Source organism: Pleurodeles waltl, chromosome 8, assembly GCF_031143425.1.
Source record: "Pleurodeles waltl isolate 20211129_DDA chromosome 8, aPleWal1.hap1.20221129, whole genome shotgun sequence".
Classification (NCBI taxonomy): domain Eukaryota; kingdom Metazoa; phylum Chordata; class Amphibia; order Caudata; family Salamandridae; genus Pleurodeles; species Pleurodeles waltl.
In genome coordinates, this window is record NC_090447.1 from 417,555,294 (window position 1) to 417,577,556 (window position 22,263).

Genomic DNA, 22,263 nt, shown 5'->3' on the forward strand with positions numbered 1-22,263 from the left:
GGTAGAGTTGGAGGAACATTTGCAAGAGTTGACGGCATTTATTACACCTTTTGGTGCCTTTAAATTTAAGAGGATGCCTTTTGGACTCCTATCGGCAGCCTCTGTGTTCCAACGCATTATGCATAAGATTTTGGGAAATGTTGATGGAGTGAAGTGTTATCAGGATGACATTTTGGTTTTTGCAGATACAGCGACAGATCATTGGGAGCGTGTGAGGATGGTGTTAAGTAGACTAAGTCATGCAGTTTTCTCTCTTAAAAGGAAGAAATGTAGGTTTGGTCTAACAGAAGTGGAATACTTGGGACATTTGATCACAGGAGAAGGTGTAAAACCCAAACCTGAGTTGGTTATGACAATAAAAAGATTATCAAGTCCTCAAACCAAGGATGAAGTGAGTTCTTTTTTGGGGATGGTAGAGTACTATGGAAGATACATCAGGAATTTGTCAGAGAAGACAGAGAACATGAGAGGACTATTAAAGAAGGGGAAGGAGTTCATTTGGGACACTGAATGTGAAAATGAATTTGTAAAAATTAAGGAAGAACTGAATAATGCTCCGTGTCTTCAGGCTTTTAAACCGGGCAGACCTACGTTTATTGTCACTGATGCCAGTGCCAAAGGGTTGGGTGCGATTTTGATGCAAGATGACAAGGGAAAGAAGTGTTTGATTGAATGTGCATCTAAAGCTTTGAGTGGTTCCGAGTATAATTACTCAGTAATCGAAAGAGAGTCATTGGCCATACACTGGGCACTAAAGAAATTCAGACATTTTGTTTGGGGTATGGAGTTTGTAGTGTTTTCTGATCACAAACCTTTAGTGGAGGTGTTTAGCAGCAAAGGTTTGAATTGTATATCTGCAAGGATCAGAAGGTGGATCATTTCTTTACAGGAATTCAAATTTAAGGTAGAATATCTTCCGGGCTCTTTAAATTTTAGTGCGGATTGTTTGTCCAGATTAGTTGTGAAAGATGAGAAAGAGGGTGAATGTAAAGTATTACCTGGGCAGGAGGATGATGCTTGTGATTCATTCTGTGATGTATGTGAAATTTCATGTGGGGTGATAACTGAGAATGAGTGGAAAAAAGCCGTGATGGATGATGTTGAGCTAACTGAGGAGTGCAAAGCATTAGAAAATGGAAGATTTAGATCACTGGATAGAGTATGGAATTTGATAAGAAATTAATTAGCAGTGGATAATGGAATGCTGTTGAGAGGCACGAGATTAGTGCCGCCTGAAGTGTTAAGAGCTAGGATCATGAACCAAGCACATGAATGCCATCTAGGTATAGTTAAAACGAAAGAAAATGTGAGGGAAAATTTCTGGTGGCCAGGAATGGATTTGCAGGTGGAACGAATAGTCAGAGAGTGTATTCAATGCTCACAGAGTGATAAAATATTAAAAACTCACAATGTACCAATGTGTTGTAGGAAGTTGCCATGTAAACCTTGGGATGAGGTCGCTATAGACATTGTTGGCCCATTATCAGGGGAACATGTTAACCCATATCTGATTGTGTTAATTGACATATTCCAGGTGGGTAGAAGTAAAAAATGTCGGTGATGTTTCCTCTTCCAGTGTTATAAGTTTTTTAGAAGACATATTTAGGAAAGAAGGTTTTCCAAAATCTTTGTTATCAGACAATGGTCCACAATTTTGTTCTACGATGTTTGAGAAATATATGAGTGAGTGCGGTATCAAGCACAAGAAATCAGCAATATATCATCCCGAGACAAATGGTGCAGTAGAGAGATTTAATAAATTTCTCAAAGAAAGTATCCAACTGGCAAAGGCAAACTTTTTGAATTGGAGAGTAGAGTTGATGAAGAGGATTACAACTTATTGGTTCTCTCCGCATGCTACCACTGGAAAATCACCTTTTGTACTGTTCAAGAAAAGGTTACCTAATACCAAGTTGTGTCCCGGTTGGATGGAGTGGAAGAAAAATGGTTTCAATTTAGAAAATTCTGATTGGCGAGATAGAGAACTAAGACTCATAGGGAAGAGAAAACAGGAATTTGATGCGAGGAAAAAGGTTTCAAATGTGAACATATCTGTGGGTGATATAGTAAAGATAAGGGCACCTATAGGGTGTGTAAAAGGATCAAAATTCACAAGACCCTACGTAGTTATCAAACTATTTAAGAATGCTATAAAAACTTCAGATGGGAGAATTTGGAACATGAACCGAGTTGTTCGGATTCAGGATGTGGTTCAACCAGAATCGTATATGGAAGATAAAAATACAGGAAGATTTTGGTCAAGAACACATAATGACAGCTCTGATGGTGTGACAAGATGTGATGGGATGAGGAGAAGTAGTCGGAGGAAAGTCTCTCCTGAGCATCTTAAAGACTATGTTTTAAATTGATTGTAATTGTACTATTGTAATGATTGAATGGTTTACTCTGCATTTTTTAGTGATAGTAGTGCATCCTCTAATTTATGGTGTGTCAAACTTTTGTATGTACGTAATGCAGTTCTTAATGTGAAGTTGTTTGTTATTATAAAGGGGGAGATATGTGGTATATTGCCGCCGCTCCCGCGTGCAGCCGGTCTCCATGGAGACGCCGAGTGTGTTGATCTCGAGCGATCTCCACGGAGAGCGAGGGAGTCGGAGGACGACGGTTGAAGGTGGTCGGATGGCTGGGGCTTATAAAAGAATAAAGGAAACCTTACTTTACCTGCCGGTAGATCGTTTTGTATGTTGGACCCATTTCACACCCCTCAAAGGGGACACTGTGGAAGTCAGTATTCTTACATCGATAATGGTTGCTCTAGAATTCTCAGATCTATGTTGGAAAAGCATCTCACTTAAGGCTTGTGAGACCAACAGAAAAGTAAGCTAAATGGTCGAAAGGTAGCTTTGTAAATTACATCACGTGAACCAGACAAAGTAAAAACTCTAACAAGTTGTTTAGAAAAAGTTTTGAAATAATTTTGGGGCCTACTTTCACCTACAATCATTTGGTGAAAACGATTCACACATTGGGCTTTTCAGAAATTAGCTAACTTGAAAAGAATTATAGGTGTAGAACTACTGAACAGGAGAACGAAATATTTTGTAAAAGAGGAGATCATAGACCGTGATGTAAAACAACCTGCCTTGAAAAATAAATTACATTCAAACTAGAAAAAGGCTGAAGCTCCCCAACTCTTATTAGTGGAAGTAATGGGCAAGGTGTCCCTCATATTTCAGATTCAGGTCTGGGCCTGTCCAGGATTGACCTACCACAGAATTTTTAAAGCTACATACATGTGTCTGGTCCATTCACCCAGCTGCAGTTGGCCAATGGTGGGGAAATTAAGGAAATAGAATATGGTCCTCATCACACGTTTCAGAATTTCGACAAGAGGGATAACTTTGGATGAAATTCTACCACCCACAAATGAAGTCCAAGCCTGGAATTATTGGGCCCACTAACTTCAGACCTGGTAATTCTGGGCTTGGACACAAGGGGCTTGTCTCCCCCTGCTGCAGGGGCAGCATCACTGCCTAGCCCCAAATACGACCCCTCTATAGCAGTACAGGAGAGGCAATCATTCTCCTGAGACAAGCTCGTCCTGACCTCCACCCTTTTACTCCACCCCATAATCCTCACTACCCCTTAAGACATTTTCCACTTCGACATTTTCTTTCTACAGTGAACAGGTGGAAAAGGTATGTGGTTTTCTCAATGGAATTGGGGAAAATCTCAGGCAAAATGCCCCATTATCTCCAGAACCGTTCAGTTATGTCCCATTCTAGAGAGAAACATGTACTGATCAAATATGGTGGGACGATCAAAACCTGAATAAGAGATTACAGCCCTCTAGTATCCACCAGCAAATTCCAACAATCTAGTAATGAGTACCACAGTGCACGATAACTGACCTAGAATTAATCATCCATGATCGTTTCAAAAGCAAAACACGCAATCCTTTGTAACAAGACTAAGATTATAATCATATATTTTGTATACTCACAGAACACACAACGACAAAGATGAAAAGTCCTGTAACCTTTAGAGTTTTTAAGCACCACCTGCAACATTAAGAAAGGGAAAAAGACTTAACAAAAAGGATGTAAAAAGTAAGATTAATCGCTGCATCGAGTGACTGGAATTCTTTAATCATTTCACACTTTACTACCACCCACTTTGATATGGACCCAACTGAGGTTTCTCAGTTATTTTAAAGACCATTGAACCACACATTAACCTGGTACTTTTTCCAGAGTGGGATTTTAAAGCTTCTCTTACATCCAAACAATGCCATGCTCTCTTCGCCACTCTAGCAATGTATTCCACCCAGCCCTTTCTGACCCGTCTCCTCAAGGGCAAAGACGACCCTTGCACACAGCATTGTCAGACTCATCCCTCTTCAACACCCCGTCACTCCTAGCTGATTACTGCGTATAATATATTACATGCATTATATAGATGTCAGTACTGTAATGTTCGTTTTGACTTATTTCCCAACTTAATTACCTTCAATGACACTATTAAATATTAACCCATGCCTTTGTGTCATTAATTTACTATGTACAGCACTTATTAGTGTGCTATTACACTTCAATAAATCCAAATACACACTTTTAGACACTCTTTGGGAGGGGGAAGGCACAAGGCAGACCGGGGTTAGTAGTTTCAAATCCTGGTGGACGAGAGTTGGTCACTGGTGCCAAGTACAACCATTTCTGCTCTTGACACTAGAGTAGCAAAGGCGAGCAGTCACAAGTCTCTCCAGGAGTCATGGTGCCGGGGTGTAAGGGGGGGAAGAGTGAGGGGGGGGGGGGGGGGGGGGGGGTACCAAATAACACACAATGTAATGTCCTGCCCTGTGCTGACCTTTTATCGGAAAAGTACGTTAATCACCCAGCAAAACTAAATATTACACAATAGCATAATATAGGGTTGTGATCAAGTGCTATGCCACCTTCTCTACTTCCGGCTTTGCTGTAGTTTGACACTACAGTGGACAACGCTACATGGAGGAGGCAAGGAGTAGGTGCAAGTTAAAGCTGTTTTACTCGCTAGTTGTGTAACGTCGTTCACACGGTCTTTCAACCATTGGTTAAAAGTCTTAAGCAGTCCAGTGGTCTTGCCCGTTTTCTTCAGTCTGTCGCAATATGCACGCTAAGCAAGCCCATTGCTTGTCTGCTCTTTGTTACGTTGCAAATCAGGTCATAGGGCAGGCCCGGGATGTTTCCCCCTCCCCCTACCCCCTATTCCCCGACCCACTTACAGCTCATGGTACTTTCTTCAAAGGGGTGAAGCAGCAGCCTTGTTGGGGCCAGAGGTCGTGAAGCAGATTCACTGGCCTGGGAAGGGCCGAGCAGTCACACCAATCTTAGGCAGCTCTCAGAACTTGCTGGAGACCAGAATTCGGACGCAGAAGTTGCGGCCCACTCAACTAACTTTTGTTGGAACTTCGCCTTCGTGGCATGATGTGTGCAGAGATTTAGGCCGGTCTTTGACAATGCAAGGTCTAGCAAATATCTTGTGACCACTAGGGGGACGAATACATGCCTTCATGCTAGGCAGGGAACTATTACCTCTGCCCTGCGTGCATCATGTAAAGCAGTGGTGGAAGCATACCATATTTAATGAAATTGTAGTGTGATGAGTTTCTCTGAGTGAAAAAAAGCATGGGCTACTGACCTCACGTCTAAGGTTCCCCTGTTATGTGAAACAGAACCTTGCACTAAAATTCCGTGCACGTTGGGTGTACGTTTGGGAACAGTGCATGTGTGACACATATATGATAGTATGACTCCATCTGTTGGGAGTCTGAACACTTGGGCTAGTTGCATTCATTCTGAATGGCCCCAATTCAACAAGGCACAATTTGAAGTGTTGGCGATAACTTCACCATAGAGTGGAAGCATTTTGCTTGTATTTCTCAAGCTGAAATGTGGAGACCTAGACAATGAAGTTAGGAGTATGTAAACAGGGCTCTTTAGAAATTCCATGAAGTAATTGGTAGCATAGCTCTGCCTATTATTTCTTCTTGAACACTGTAGTGGGGAGGGTTGGAACTGCAGTTTGTTGTTCAGTGTGAGCAAGTTTCTAGGAAGGGCCTGCTCTTTTGACAGTCTCGGATCACTGCTTGAGAAAGGCTTATGGCAGCGAGCTGTAGAGAACTTGCACCTCATTATTCCCGTGTCATGGGTGCTTCTGCTTGGTGCCAGCCCCAGTGATACCCGCTGTGAGAAACATCACTTTGCAGAAAGATTGTGCCTGGAGAACAACCTGAGAAGGACTTTTGAAAGCGGACCACCCCAAACCTGAATCTAGAGAGGGTGGATCTACATCCTGTGTCTGGCAAATTCATTTAAAGAGGTATCCAAAACACCCAACTTTTGAGACCAAGGAGAATATTTGAATGCACTTAAGCCTAATCCTGCCTAGACCAATAGAATTATGTGGATGGTATTATCAGGAATCTCAGCTATGGCAGGAAAAGAGGATAACTACCAGGAAGAGAAGAGGCTGCAGTTTCCCACCATAAAATGCAGCATTCTGCAACTGTAAATGACAGTCAATGGACAGTACAGTACTGAGGGGTGTTGTGAGATTGAAAGTATTTTCTTTTCTATAAATACAAGCACTCTGATGGGCAATACCTTAAACAGTCTGTTAGTTGATTGATTTATGAGCTTTTGCCGCCATACTACTTTCCTGAGACGCCTGCAACTGCTCGCCCTCTCTATGCGGAGAGCCAAGCACGGAAAGGGTTGTACTTGGCCCAGTTTGCAGAACCGTAGTCAAAATGACCACAACCACTGTTACTGTGAGAAAAGTAGCCCCCTTCTGCCCTGTGGTCACCCGAACGGAGTCCAACAGTAATTTTTGACAAAAGTAATTCTAATCAGTCTCTCACTTGTCTTCTCAGGAGGTGTAACTTGATACCACACCTGGACACTGACAGTATCTAGAGGTGCCACTTTCCCAAGAGTGCCATGTTGGACTGCCTATCACTTAACATCAGTGCTTCAAGCAGCGTGACAATACAGAAAATACATTCAGATATCTGGGAAAGCTAGATTGTGGTCAATGCAGATTAATTTTTAAATTGTACTAAAGTTTTGGGATCTTAAATTTTAGCTCCCCCACACCACACCCCAAAAATCTGTTTTTGTGCCATGTTCAAGTATAATAGGGGCCACAAGTGTGTAAAGGATGGGTATTAACCCTAAAGAACAAACGCTCTATTGTTTTTATTCATACTTTGCCCAGGTAAGAGACATTAGACACGTTTTCACTTTTCTCTCACTGTGATATTCTCTGTAGAAAGCAAATGATGACTAATTACATATCTATTGGCAGAAACAAATAGGAGTCCTTGGTCACATTTCTCAAGAGCTGGAGATGTCACTTCTGCTCCATCAGAGGTCAATTGAACTGAGGTGGCTGATGAGGTGGGGGTGTTTTCCTCCAATGATAGACATATTACAGAGGTGCACTAGCTTCTCTGTAGTTATGGTCCAATCAGACATGACTAAACAAATGCGCTTTATCAAACACCGAACTTAACATACAATATGTTAAATTAATGACATGTGTAGCATGCAAAAGCATCCAAGAAGGGTATCATAGCGTAGTGAAAAGAAGTACGTTTTGTAAGGAGTTCAGAAGCGAGGAAATCAGAACAGGTGTATTTTCCATTTTTTTTTCTAGATATCGACAGTGAATCGATCACATGGAGGGAAATGAAGTTTGTTCTAGTTGAATGCGCCCAAGTAGAATGAAAGATGGACTCCCCGACATTGGGGGAACAGAGCCCAGCTTCAAAGCTCCATTTACTTTTTGTTCATTTTCTCTTTAGCACTGACTGGGGACAAGAGTCCAAAGTTCTCCAGGAATGCACACTGAGTGTTTGTTCGAAATCCACCCGGAGGAACCAGAAGTCGCGTTCTACAAACCGTACGCTTACATTTGGGATGCGTTGAGGTGGAGGTGATGCTGGTGCCAATAAAACAGTCCCGGATCTGCACAGGTGCTAGTTACTATGTTAATTACATAATGGACTGGAAAAGCGAGTGTCATGAAGCACGGTGTGCGCACATATTGCTTTTTTGTTTTCCTTTTTTACATTAGCAATAGGGCTTTTTTAGGGGCGAGCGCAAAGCGCTCCGTTGCATGTTGTAATCTCTCATTGGGCTTCAAACCACACCCATGTCACGTCAGTCTCTTTCATTGGTTTGTGGGATTGTCTTTCAAAATCTGCTTGCTTTCATTAGTGAAAGGCATGCATACGTCATGCCTTTTCTGGTGTTTAGCCCTCCTCGAGCGCAGCGACCAAGTACTGAAAACATACGAGGCTCGCTGTTTTCCATCCAGTTTCTGGACTACTTTTCTCTTTTTAGGGGCAAGCGCAAATCACTCTGTCCCGTGTTGTAATCTCTCTTTGGGCTTCAAACCACACCCATGTCACGTCAGTCTCTTTCATTGGTTTGTGGGATTGTCTTTCAAAATCTGCCTGCTTTCATTAGCGAAAGGCATGCATACATCATCCGTTTTCCAGGGTTTAGTCCTCCTTGAGTGCAGCGACCAAGTATTGAAAACATACGAGGCTGGCTGTTTTCCGTCCAGTTTCTGGACTACTTTTTCTCTTTTTTCGCAGGGTGATCTCTCTGGGCAAAAGTCGAGCACTTTGCCAGACATCGATCCTGTTACGTAGTTAATTGCACTTTTGCTGGTTACGTAGATAATTGCACTTTTGCTGGTTACATGGATTATTGCACTTTTGCCGGTAGGTTTCACTGAGCAAACTTTTATTTCCCTTTGTGTGTTTGCTTTGCGCTGATGGCGGTCGTCAGCTCACTTATGTGAAACTTTTACATTTCAGTTTATATGGCAAGAAAAGTCCAGTTAGTTATGTGAAACTTTTCCTTTTCAATTTCGATTTATGTGGCAAGAAAAGTCCGGTTAGGAGTTTACAATGCTAATTGATCGAGCTTGAGCAAACACAAGACCCATTGCATTGCAAAAGCTTGTTTTTCTTTTTGCTGATGCAAACAGTATCGACAAAAAAGAACTAGTAAAGCCATTAAGTCGCCATTGCTTTCAAAATAAGAGGCCAGATGCCTTTGGCCATACTTGTTCTTGCTGTTAGTTCTCTATTTCCAGATGTGTATCGCCTTTCTGGCTCCACAAACTGAACAAAATAAAAATAATTGTGACCAAAAATAAAAGTACAGCAGTATTTCTGAACTGGTGGTATGACTGCAGTAATGGTTCACGCAAATCTGGTTAGATGTACCGGCATCATCCCATCAATACAAATCGGTAGGACAAAGTGTGAAACCCACCCTTAAAAGCATAGCAGTGATGGTGAGAAGTGGCAGCATCTTTTGATGGTGACACCTTAAGTGCCTGAAGGCCATTTCGTCCAGGCAGCATGTAGGCATTGTCCGCATGCCCGCTGACCTCTCTTCCCATCCTACCTGCGAGTTACCACAGCATGCCATACATTTTTTCCATTTCGTGGACCAACAAAATAAATAAGTGCAGGCTGTGTTCTTTCCGTATGGAGGTCTGCACATATTAATTTACGCTTGTTCAGCAAACCTTTCTGGTTGCAAATATGTAGACGTCTTCTTTGAGGCCTTGGGGATGGTAAATTAATGCTAGCCAGAAGAAAAAGCAGTGATATTTAGGTGATGTAATTCTTAAACTGTTACATGGAAGAGAGAAGGTTACGTTTTAAGGTTTCTAAGATTGATCAGTACTGGAGGGGGGTATTTGTGGTGCTGGAAGAATAAGAGTCATGTGTCTAGCGTTAATCAGCAAAATATAGCGGAGCGTGTTATCCAGAGGTCATCTGGGACTGCAGGTAGAAGTAGATGGGTCCCCATTGAAAATATATCCACCCTGCCATGTAACGAAAATACTGCTGCCCTCCGCCGGTTCACGGGGATAGACAGGTTGCTACCCACTATTCGAAACGAACTGTTTCAGAAGCATGAGTCAAAGGGTAACAAATTGAAAAAGGACACAAAGACTAGGAGGTGGCGTTCCAGCAGTTACACATTCCAAGCACACCCAAGAGACTGCACCAGCTAAACAGGAGCCATGAAGATGGCCCACTGATCTACAAACCGAGAGATTTAGTTTAGGTTGTCAAAGTTACCATCCACGATTCATCCGCGATATGAGCACTTAATTTATAATTAAGATTAAATATTGGCTCTGCACCCTAAAAATGAAGGCGGCTTATCAAGCAATATAGTGTGAGGTAAACACCTAATGAGCTCTGAATCTATGGTCAGAGTTATTTCTTTGGATAGCAATACATCTCCTGACATGGCTAATAATCGCCTTAATGAGTTATCGTGGGGTCACTGGTTGGGACATCCCAGTCAAAATGCGACCAAGCGGGATAATCACAATTTTAATGGGCCACTTTGACAAAGCCAAATGAATGTGTCTTAGACTACAGCGATTGACAATGATATGAACTGCACTCGATGAATGGAATGCCAAACTGATTTCAATAATGGGTGCTTTAGATGTAACTGCATGCACCTTCGAAATACTGTAAATATAGGGGCTATAACCACCAAGGGACTGCATATTTTTTAATAACTTCAATACTTCGACGGCAAGCTGACCTGCAAGTTAAGAGTGTGTTGGAGTGCAGTTATTATAATCAAAACTATCATGAAATGTTTGCAAATTAATGCCTAATGGTGCCACATAGAAACTGTATTGCTGTGTTTTACAGAACGTGTGTTTGAAATGTGCCCACGAGGAGTGGCCACCAATGTATACGATGATTAATGAAATTGGCTAATAATGAATTATCAATGTACCAATGTATGATTTATGTTAGCATTAAGAATTTCATATTAAGGTTTCTGCTGAATTAATTTGTAGGCTTTAGTTAGCATGAGTCAGGGCTTAGCTACCGGTCTCATATTAAATGTGTTTTTCTAACGTGCAATGTGCTGACTCGCTGAAGGACATGTAGCTGTACTTTTCCAGAAGCTAGAAGATGTGTGTAACCATAGTAAATTCTTTCTCATGAGACTGGACTTGCTCAAGGAGACATTCTTGCTGAATGCAATAGTGTAAACTTGCAACAGGTACAAGGTCGCCTGAATTGGTAAAGACAATGGAACTAATGACTGAGACGGAGACTAAAAATTTGTACCTGACATTCTACCCGTTAGAGATGTCAATTACAGGAGCCAATAAACTACATGAGAACTGTTCTGAAGTGACATTTCTAATGAGGCGATTACCTGATCATTGGATGGAGATAATAATGCATCAAATTTTGCCCAGTTGGAAATTAAGGGACTGTACAACAAGTTTGATATAATCGTATGACACAAGGAGAAATCGGCCATTACGCGCCTTTGCTATTACCTAGACACTCTGTCTTAAAGACTTCTGCGGTTTAATTCTTCGAACCATCCTTATCTTTGTACTGCCCGATTCATACTTTTCCACCTTATGAGGAAAGTGTCCCGTATTACCTGTCTTAATGAACTTTGCTGTGTTTCCTGGCCGATGGCGAACCAACTGATGTCCTGAGGACGAAGACTGACTGTATGCTGACCCATTACGGAGGATAACTATATGATCATGAAATTGTAATTATCTGTTTGCCTTTCCTTTCTAGGTACCAACTGCTACCTTTGATAGAGACCATAGTTAGAGGTTTTCTAAATTTGTGTTGATAAATTGTTTTGTGTGAAGCCCAACACGCTAACGCTAATTCAAGGTTAAAGAGTTCACTAAACGGACGCAAATTGACAAGTGACTGAATCAATACTTTGTTGAATAATGTGCTAATGATGCTCTGCTAAAGTTAATTCATGTTGATGTGTTTTGCTCTGATGTTTATGATCCTTGCTTTGATAAAATCTTATTCTAGTTGCCATATTGTGACATTGTTGATGTGTTTTCTGGCTTTGAGAATAATAAACTTGCTAGTAGAATGTAATCAATAGGGAATAAAATAACGCAAATCTTACTAATCTTTGTGTGGTTATTCATGGTTGAAAGGCCATGGTGTGGCAAAACTTTATTGATGCATTTATCCAGATTGGTTTACCTTCACATATTGAATATTGAGAAAATTATTGACCTAGTGATTTATATGGTGATTAGTTGTCTCGTCCTAAGGTGTCTTCAATCAGGGTCAAAAGATTCATTGGCCTAAAACGAGTCCCAGATTAAGTAAACTATCTAAGGAGGGACGTGTTAAAAGGTCTGGTAGCAGAGGACGGTTTAGGCCCTTTGGGGCCCTAGGACGAGGGACCATTGTTTCAGAAGTATTTTCAAATTAATGCAAATTGGAAAGATGATGTGCCCCTAAGTCCCAAATGACTTTCCCGGAATCTCGGAGCTTGCCGAAGTGAGTTGGGTATGTTCTCAGCATTCTAGTGATAGGTATGAGTGAAGTAGAATTTGCGCTTGCTCAGCTTATGCATATTGCAGATGAATTGTGAGGTTTGTGACAATTTAGGCCAGGTAATGTTCTAGTAGGAGTGGGCGTACTCCACAGAATGAGAGTAGGAAAGTCGACGAACTTCATGCGAGTGTGGCGCTTTGTGCCTAAAAAAAAAATTGGCCACGTGGTTGTTGGTGATGTACGGACCCGGCGTGGTCTAAGACTCCGGAGTATACTGATAAGTGTATGAGACACTTGGTTTATGTTGTAAATTTGCGCGGTTTGATGGGTCAAGCGGGCGTGGTTGATGAGTCGAGTTTGAGTTAAAGTGTGTGAATTAAACCTTCGATGGAGATTTGGTAAGTTCTAAAGTGCACTAGGACAAGCCATTCACAAGTCAAGAGTAGAATTTGCAGATCAAATTTTGCTTGCAGGTGCGGGATCTGAGAACGAGGGAGTAGCGGCCGAGGCTTCAAGTGAAATCTCTGTAAAGTTCTGAAGCGATTGGGTTACCCTTCCTGTAGTAAACCGGCAAATTTGAGTTGTTGTTAAGGTGCTCGCAATATATTTGATTAGTTTTGTGTGGAATTAGAGTGAGGAAGACAAGCTGCAAGACTGTCAGCCGCAGTGGGTGTGACGTCATTGGAGCCACGCTGGGATAGGTCAGCTAGTGAGAAGGGTCGCGCACGGATTGGCAGCCATCCGGGAGAGGCAATTGGTTGAAAAGGTAGGCGAAGAGTGTTCTGGGAACTAAAGTCACTTCCTGATTCAGTTATAAACGAAATAAGAGAGGCAAAAATGAAGTTCCTTAAGGCTCTAAAAATCGCTTTGAGGGGAGATGTGTACATTACAGAGAGTGTGGGGGAGCCTACCCCGTCAGAGGATACTCCGGCTTATGCCGTTATGGAGGAGAAAGGAGTCGCACCATGTCTTTGGCTAAAGCAATGGTGAAAATTAACAGAGAAAGATGGGTGTTTGATGTTTCCAGAGAATGGAACCTTTAACATAGGGGTTCTAGAGAATTTGCGGAAAGCGTTAAATGAGCAAAAGCCGCCTCCAAGACCAGCTCAGTTTGAGGCATTTGTGAATTGGGAATTGGCCATACTACAGAGACAACAGAAATTCGAAAGGAGAATGAGAAGCAGAAAAGACTCTAGCGGAGGCTAGATGGGTTAGTGAGACCAAGATGTGGAGAAGGGAAATAGACGGAGTTAGGATGTTTCCGGCAATAACTCAAGAGGCCGAAACACAGGGAAGAAAGGCCACTTGCAAAACAGACAAGGGCTCTAATAGGCAAAAGGAGACTCCGAAGTCTTGGGTAGATGCAGACGATTCCGATGATGATGAGTTTCTAAATCAGTTATTACATGATCGACCACCACCATATGACAATAGACTGAGTACTAGTGTAGGTCCTGAAAGTTCGTCACAGAATCAGGGGGATCACGAATACAGTACAGACAAATAATACTACCACATCAGCTCTGATACAGAATGGTGCTAGTGTATCCACTGCACCCGAGACACAGATACGGTTGCAACCACCACCAGTTCAGAGGCTCTACAGTCCCAGTATTAGAGACTACTACGAGTTTGAGGGTGCCGCCTGATCCAGTATACAAGAGATCAAAGTTAGTGCAGATTGAGCCAACTCCACAATTGCTGCCCCAGCCGCAGCAACAGGTGGTCCCGAATTACACCTCGGTCACAGGACCGCAGTCAGTTACGGCACCTGTAATGAATCAAGCTATGGGAGTTAATGCCTCACCAGGATTGGGATATGGGCAGACACCAGCTGCTATATCTTTGCCAATTACTGTTGGTCCGCCAGTACCGCTGTATGTGCAGGCAAAACCTAGTGTGTGTGACCAAGGAGTAATGACTCAAGGGGTGATAAGAGGAGGGTTCTCAGGAAACTCCCAAGGGATAACACCGGGAGAACAGATGGCGGAGAGATCTAGATCCTTGTTGGACTTCAGTCCGATTGGGGTTCCTTTAGAGACAATGAGACAAGCAGGTTTGGGTCTACTAACCCCACAGGTACTGAGTGCAAACACGTCGCAAACCCCAATGGTGCAGGCTGGGAATATCTCGTTGTAAGGCTTAACTGCGCAACAGTTGACTGAGTGGTTAGACAAGCTTAACACTCCACAGACCACTCCTGCGACAGCAGAGCGACCAGAAAGAGAGGAATACTTGAATTTTGTGAGGTTGGGGGTGGAAGGAGCTGAGCTAGTAGAAGGGAGCATTGGAGTGAACAGATTAGAATCATACACTGAAGCAGAATTAAGATATCTGTGCCCGAAAATAACCAAAGAAGTGAGTAAGGTGCACCAGAGGTTAGCGAACGTGGCAGACAAATATGGCATAGACTTAGACAATACTAAGCATCTGAAGAGGAGTTATAGGTTAGACTTCAAACCTAAAGATTTTGATCATATGAGATCTACTGGGATGAAGGCACACCTTAAAGAGATACTGCAGAGTGCTCAAGTTTGGGGAGCATTAGAAAAATGGGAAGGCAGATGGGCAAAGAAGCGAGATAAGAGGAAAAGTGACTGCCTGGAACCGCAGCAGGCGAAGGCTGCGCCAGACACGGGAACAATAAAGATGTTACAGATGAGAGAAACCGCTGGAGGGGTTTTAGTTCATGTACCATGGTCTTGAGGGGACATTCGGTCTTTTACAAATGACTTTCCCAGACTAAGGGAAAAGCCGATAGAATGGTATCAGCAAACAGACAGGTTTTTGAAGCTTGCGAAATGTCTTTGGGAAGACTTGAATACATGGTTTGAGATTATAGTCCCAGCTGATTTGTGGCTTGAGTACAAAAGAAGTGTGGATTGGCCGACAGCGGAACCGGCAAGGGACAGGGCTACAGGAGCACCGTCTCCCGGGGTGATGAAGCACTACTATAAGGTGATTGAGTTTTTGAAGCAGAAAGTGTCACCGCAGAATACTGATTGGCAGAAAATTGATCGAACGGCACAAGAAGGCAAAGAGTCGATACAGGTCTACTATGAGAGGTTGTTAAAAGCATTCAAACACTACAGTGGCACAGAGGTCATAGAACTGAGACATAAATCACCTTCTGTTGAGGTTCGTTGAAGGACTGAGGCCAGCGATTAGCCAGATGATTAAGAATCATTTGATCTGTTGGCAAGCGAAACCGATTGATTAGGTGTTGCAATATGCGAAATACTGTAGTGATGAGATTGAGTTGAAGCTGAGAAAGCTGAAAGAGAAGGTGATGGTGATGCAAATTAAGGCAGCTCAGGCAGGGAAATGTAGTACAGCAGATGGTACAGCAGCAACCTCAAGGGAACGGAATGTTCCAGCCACAAACAAGAGGCAGAAGTCGAGTAGGTTTTGTGAACTGTGGTCCAGATTTGAATACTGTTGTGGTTCAAAATGACGTGCAAGGGATGAAAAAGATGTCACCATGCCATGCGTGCGGGGTCGTGGGACACTGGAAGCAGGAATGTCCAAAGATGGTGCAGGATGGTGTTCAACAAAGCAATGATGTCGGTACATTTCAAAATGTGAGGGGTCCAAGAATGAGGGGTCCAAACCCGAACTTCCGGAATAATATGGTTCAGATGCAGGGTCTCCAGCCTATGCAACAAGTGCAAATGCCACGTGTTCAGCCAGTGCAGGTGCAGCAAATACAACAGCAGACTCCCGTGGTACCTAGACAGCAAATGCAGTTGCCTTTAGCTCCGATGGGACAGCAACAGGTGATGCTTCCTCAAAAGGTCACAGGTCAAACAATGAGTCAAAATAATGCAGTACAGCAGTTCCCATTGCGTGGTGAGAATGGAGTAAACGATGAATGGTCGGATAATTGTTCAGAGTGCAGGCTTGCAGCGTCCCTAGAAGTAAATCAGAGGGGACCTTATGTTCAGGGAAAGGTGATGGGTCACAAAGTTTCATTCTTGGTTGATACAGGAGCAACACGCTCTGCAGTCAGAAGTGCAGAAGTTCCAAAATTGCAGGTTTCAGGATGTACTATAAGGGTGGTAGGAGTGGCAAATCAGCTCCTGACTGATCCAATTACAGATCCGGTCCAAGTTGAGATTGGCACCTTCCAGGGATTACATAGGTTTGTAGTCTGTGATTCAAGTCCTGTGTCCCTACTGGGGAGAGACTTGCTGTGTAAGACAAGGTGTTCAATCACCTGTTCCAATGAAGGGATTGAGGTGCAGACAAACAGTGACGATGAAGGAGAAGATGGTCAGATCTCAGAGCCAGAGACCACAGATGAGGAGTACCCTTTGATAAGCTTCTTCCCGATGTTCATCGTGACCGATTTGCCAACTGAATTACAGGGAACAGTGACAGAAAAAGTGTGGGACTTGACAGGAAAGGCAGTAGGGCTGATAAAAGGAGTAGAACCAGTCAGTCAAAGTAGATGTGAAGCCAAATTCCGTGTTTCCCGAGGTACCACAGTACCACATGGCACAAGATGTCCTCATACAGGTGACGCAGATAATTGCAGACTTTGTGAAGCAAGGGGTCTTAAAAGAATTGATGAGCAGCCCATGTAACTCGCCAATAATGGGACTGAGAAAGCCTTGTGGGAAAGTTCGAATTGTCCAAGATCTGAGGAAAATTAATGATAGTGGTAAAATGTTCCCCCATAGTGCCAAATCCAGCCGTGATCATGTTCCAGGTCCCATGTGATGCAGAATGGTTCACAGTCGTGGACCTGTCTCAAGTGCTCTTTTCTGTGCCTCTTCACGAGGATAGCCAATTTCTCTTCAGTTTCAAATTCTTGGACAAGGTTTACAGTTGGTGTTGAATTCCTCAAGGGTTTTCAGAACCACCTTCCATCTTCAATCAGATATTGAAGAAGGATTTGGAATAATTGGAACTGCCTTTTAATTCGACTCTAGGGCAGTACATTGGTGATTTGTTGATTGCATCCAAAACGAAATATGACTGCAGGTCTGATACTACTGCCCTACTGAATCATTTGGGAAAGAACTGACATAATGTGTCCCCGAAGAAGGTACAGTACTGTCAAAAAGAGGTGAAGTACTTGGGCCACCTGATTGAGAAGGGATCAGGGAAAATATCCAAAGAAAGAGTGACAGACATATTACAGATGAGTCCCCCGACATCCAAAAGAGACGTGAGGATTTTTTGGGAATGGTGAGCTATTGTCGCCAGTGGATTCCCAACTTCTCAATTATCTCTAAACCTTTGGTGAGGTTGACTGTCAAGGAGGTTAAGGATGGCCCGGATACCCTAACTATGTACGAGAAAGAGATGAGGGCATTCATTGAACTGAGACAGTGCATGTGCAGGGCTCCAGCTTTGGGTATGCCTGACTACACAAAGCCTTTTGTACTCTTTTGTCATGAACTTGATGCTTGTTCTTTGTCTGTCCCGACACAGGTCCATGGAGGTGCAAACCGCCCGGTAGCATATGTTTCAGCTACTCTGGACCCGGTCTCAGCAGCCTTACTGGGTTGTCTGCGTGCAGTTGCAGCAGTTGGTCAAAGCCTCACTCAGTGTGAAGGCATAGTGATGGGACATCCCTTAACAGTAATGGTCCCACATTCAGTTAAAATTCTTTTGACCCGAACCAAGACCCAGCACATGACAAATGCTAGATTGACCAAATATGAAATTATTATATTGGGGTCACCTAATGTATCACAGAAACGCTGTACTGTGTTAAATGCGGCAACTTTGCTTCCCAATGAAAACATAGATGATGAGGCTGAGGAAGTAGAACATGATTGTCTTGAGGTAACAGAACTGTGCACCAAACAAAGACCAGACATTAAAGATACTCAATTGGAGGAAAATGATTACATTATCTTTGTTGATTGTTCATGCCTGAGAGACTCAATAGGAGTACTGAGAGCCGGATACGCTGTGTGTACAATCACCGGTATCCTGGAAGCATCTTGGCTCGAGAGAGTGTATTCTGCTCAAGTGGCTTAATTGGTTGCTCTTACTAGGGCATGCCATGCCGCTGACAAACTAAAGGTGACTATCTATACTGACAGCAGACACGGATTTGGAATTGTCCATGATTTTGGCCAGCTATGGTCACAGAGGGGTTTCATGACCTCTTCTGGTTCTCCAGTGAAAAATGGAGAAAGAATTAAGGAGTTGTTGCACGCGATTCAGTTACTTCTTGAAATTGCCGTGGGGAAATGCAGCGCTCATGTGAAATCACAAGACTTTGTGTCAATGGGAAACAGATATGCAGATCAATTCGCAAGGTTTTGTGCACTGAACTGTACATCGTTCAAAGATCAGTGGGAATTGTTACCCGAGACTGAAAATGAAACCTGCATAGGTTATGCATTGAGGGTGGTTGACACAATGGAAGAGTTAAAATTGTTGCAGGGACGTGCCAGAAGAGAAACGTTCTTGGCTTATAATTCAATGTGTACAAAGACCTGATGATTTGTAGGTTTCAGATGAGGGGAAAATGGTTTTGCCAAACAGTCTTTTGTCACAGTTTGCAAGGTTTTACCATGAGCAAGCACATATTGGGAGAGACGCCATGATCAGGTTGTTCAAAGTCGATTGGTTCAATCCGAAATTCAGACAAGCAGCAGAAGTAATCTGTCACAGGTGTATCATCTGTCAGCAGTTGAATGCGGGGAAAGGGACCGTGGTGAATTTGAGCCACACTGGGAGAGTTGGAGGTCCATTTAGCAGGAAGCAGATGGATTTTATTGAGATGCCTGTGTGTGGAGGTCTGAGGTACGTGTTAGTGATTGTGTGCATCTTTAGTCACTGGATTGAAGCTTACCCTACACGTAGGAATGACAGTCTCACAGTAGCGAAGTTGCTGCTTAGGGAGTTGATACCACATTTCGGGTTCCCGATCTCTTTAGAATCAGATAGAGGAAGTCACTTCAACAATAAGGTGGTTAAACTCTTGTGTGCTGCACTGAACATTTAACAGAAGCTGCATTGTAGCTACCGTCCTGAAGCCTCAGGACAAGTGGAGCAGATGAATGGTACTTTGAAGTCGAGAATGGCGAAAATGTGTGCAGCTGCCAGTTTGAAATGGCCAGATGCATTGCCCCTCGTGCTAATGTCAATGAGAAATACACCCAACAAGAACACAGGACTGTCTCCTCATGAAATTCTCATGGGCCGAGCTATGAGATTGCCCGCAGTGCCTGCAAATGCTCTTGTGAATATCACGGATGATATGGTGTTGGACTACTGCAAGGGTCTGGCTGACGTGGTCCGCTCTTTCTCTCACCAGGTGGAAGCAACCACACTGCCACCGATAAATGATCCAGGTCACAATCTGAAAGCCAGTAATTGGGTTGTTGTCAAGAAACACATGAGGAAGTCGTGTTTGGAGCCACGTTGGAAGGGGCCGTATCAAGTGATACTGACAACTCCTTCTGCTGTGAAATGTGCGGGAATTCCAAACTGGATACATGCCAGTCACACAAAGAAGGTGACGTGTCCAACTGATGAGGAAACTTAGTTGTCAAAACTAACAGCTACAGAAAAGGAAGTCTCAGGGCCGGAGAGTAATCAAAAGGGAACTGAGACTGAAGGAGAGCCCGTTGAGGACGGCTTGGTCACTCAAACAGTAAACAGGATCAGAAGGGTGACAGTGAGCCTATCTCAACTGAGGCACCAGGGGAACCGACCCAAAGAGGTTCTCCCAGAAGCAGACGGTTACAGGTTTGAAGTTGAACCCCTGACAGATCCAGAAGGCGAGGGATTTGAGGCAGAAGGAAGTCAAAGTGTTCAGACTCCTCCTGAGCCACTTGCAGATCCATCAAGAGAAAACACCATAGCACAAGAGGAGGGCATTGAACAGCAACCTGAAAAGCCAAACAGTAAAAGGACACTGAGAGGGGATAAGTGGCCAGAATCGCAAACTGAGAAAGGGAAAGTGGTCATTAATGATACAATAGAGGAAGAGGTCGATACCACAAGGAAAGAAGAACTGAGTGAAGGAGAATTGCAGGGTGACCGCAAGTTGAAAAGAAAGAACAGCCAACAGAAGATACGCAGGTCCTGAATTGGCTTATGCAACTTCAGCCGAGTGGCAACAAGAGTTCTTGGCTTTCTGTTTGGATCGTGAAGTTACAGGTCAATATTGGGGTACCTGAAGTTGGCTAAAAATAAAAGATAATGTATTAAGCTAAAACTGAATAAAGGGGAAACCTGAGAAAAGAGACTGATAAATTACCGAATGTGATATCGCTAACCTGAATTGACTTTTGAAAAACCGATTGTGACAAGCTGCTAACTGGATTGACAAAAGACCCTGGGAGTGAATGAGAAAGCTGTAAATATACTTGCTGGAAAAAAGGACTTTTGCATCCTCCTATTAGTTGATTACGGTTGTGGTACTTTACTTTCTGATTCTTTAAAGATCATGCCTAGGTCAGGAGATGACATTGATGGGAACAAGCGTTGTAAATACTTGGGTATTGCTTTGGGTGTTGTGTGTGTGATATTCATTATAGCTCTGTTTGTGGAAATGCGTTTGGTGGATGAGAGTGAAGCTAACAATGCTACAGTTTCTGAGACTGCTACACTAACACCGCGGGATAAGTTTGAGCAAGATACAAAGTATTTGCACGATGAAACTAATACAAAAGGGGAGCTGTCTACTAATGTTTTCTATCGCTTGCTGAGTGAGTAGGTTGACACTATGGATGCGAAGGCTTGTTACGTGTGTGCACAAATTCCTCTTTCAGTCCAAGAGGGAGTTACATATCAAAGCTTGCCATTAACTTACGGGATTAGTTGTAGTTTGCTACTAACACATTTTTATAATCAAGAGGAAGTGTAATATTTTTATTCTAATTATGATTTAGTGTGCTCTTATGTGCCTATCATAGAAGATTTGAATAGTGTGGCTAAATATTATGCTATAAAGCTGATTAAGGGATTCTTTGAGCCTAGAATGACAATTAGTGCTTCATATGCGCACCACAATAATTTGACATGCTTGCTTACACCTGTAGAAAAGAGTTTTCTAGATCACACTGAAGATAGGGTTTTAAAACGGAAATTAGAAAAAGGCTTGCAGCAACAATCATTCCTTAGTAATAGTAATAATGGGGTTAGGGAACAAGGGAAGTTAGCTTTAGATGCGAAACATGTAGGTAAGCTTTGATTAACACGACCAAAGTCATATTACAACACTGTTTGTGGGAACAAGTGAGTGTAAGCATGTGTTTTTGTTTCAGAATAAATGGACTTTCATGCTAAATGGAATGGATCAAGCGATCTTAGGGGTCTATTATATTTGTGGACTTAGTGCTTATTACCGTCTTCCAAAGGAATGGTATGGGACATGTTATTTGGAAATAGTTTTTCCAAAGATTTATCAACTAGATGATTTAAAGAAATTTCCGAAAGTGACGGAATTACTTCGTGCTAGACAAAAGAGAGACTGCTGCTGGTGTAGTAGGAGACATATTTGAAGCAATAATTCCTTCAGTGGGAGTTGTTTTGAACTCAAAAAGATTCAAAAGTTGTCTACTATTGTGGATAACATGCTGACAAACTTCACAGGGGCTATACTCCTGATGGATACTGAACTTGCTGCAGAGAGGGCTAGGACTCTTCAAAATAGGCTTGCTTTAGACATTCTTTTGGCGAAAAGTGGCAGAGTTTGTAAGATGCTTAATGAGCGCCACTGTTGTGCCTATATACCAGATAATAGTAATGAGATTAGAAGTATGCTTACTAACCTATCAAGCGATAGTGCAGATTTAAAAGAACTGAAAGAACCAGGAGTCTGGGAAAGGGTTGGAGAATGATTTGAAAATGTGGGAAGTTGGTTTAGTGGTCTTTGGCATGGGTTCTTGGGAAAACTAATCCAGGGAATAGAAATTGTTTTGGCTTGTTTATTCGAACTATGG

The 22,263-nt window shown here is 42.8% G+C and overlaps 1 protein-coding gene across 1 annotated transcript in view; it reads right to left on the reverse strand.

The window, feature by feature from the left end:
* OCA2 (OCA2 melanosomal transmembrane protein) overlaps positions 1–22,263 on the reverse strand; it is an 866,379-nt gene that overhangs the window by 688,089 nt on the left and 156,027 nt on the right. Inside the window, exon 4 of the mRNA XM_069204281.1 lies at positions 3,965–4,022. Coding sequence (XP_069060382.1) covers positions 3,965–4,022 — 58 coding nt within the window. The remainder of the gene's footprint in view (positions 1–3,964; positions 4,023–22,263) is intronic.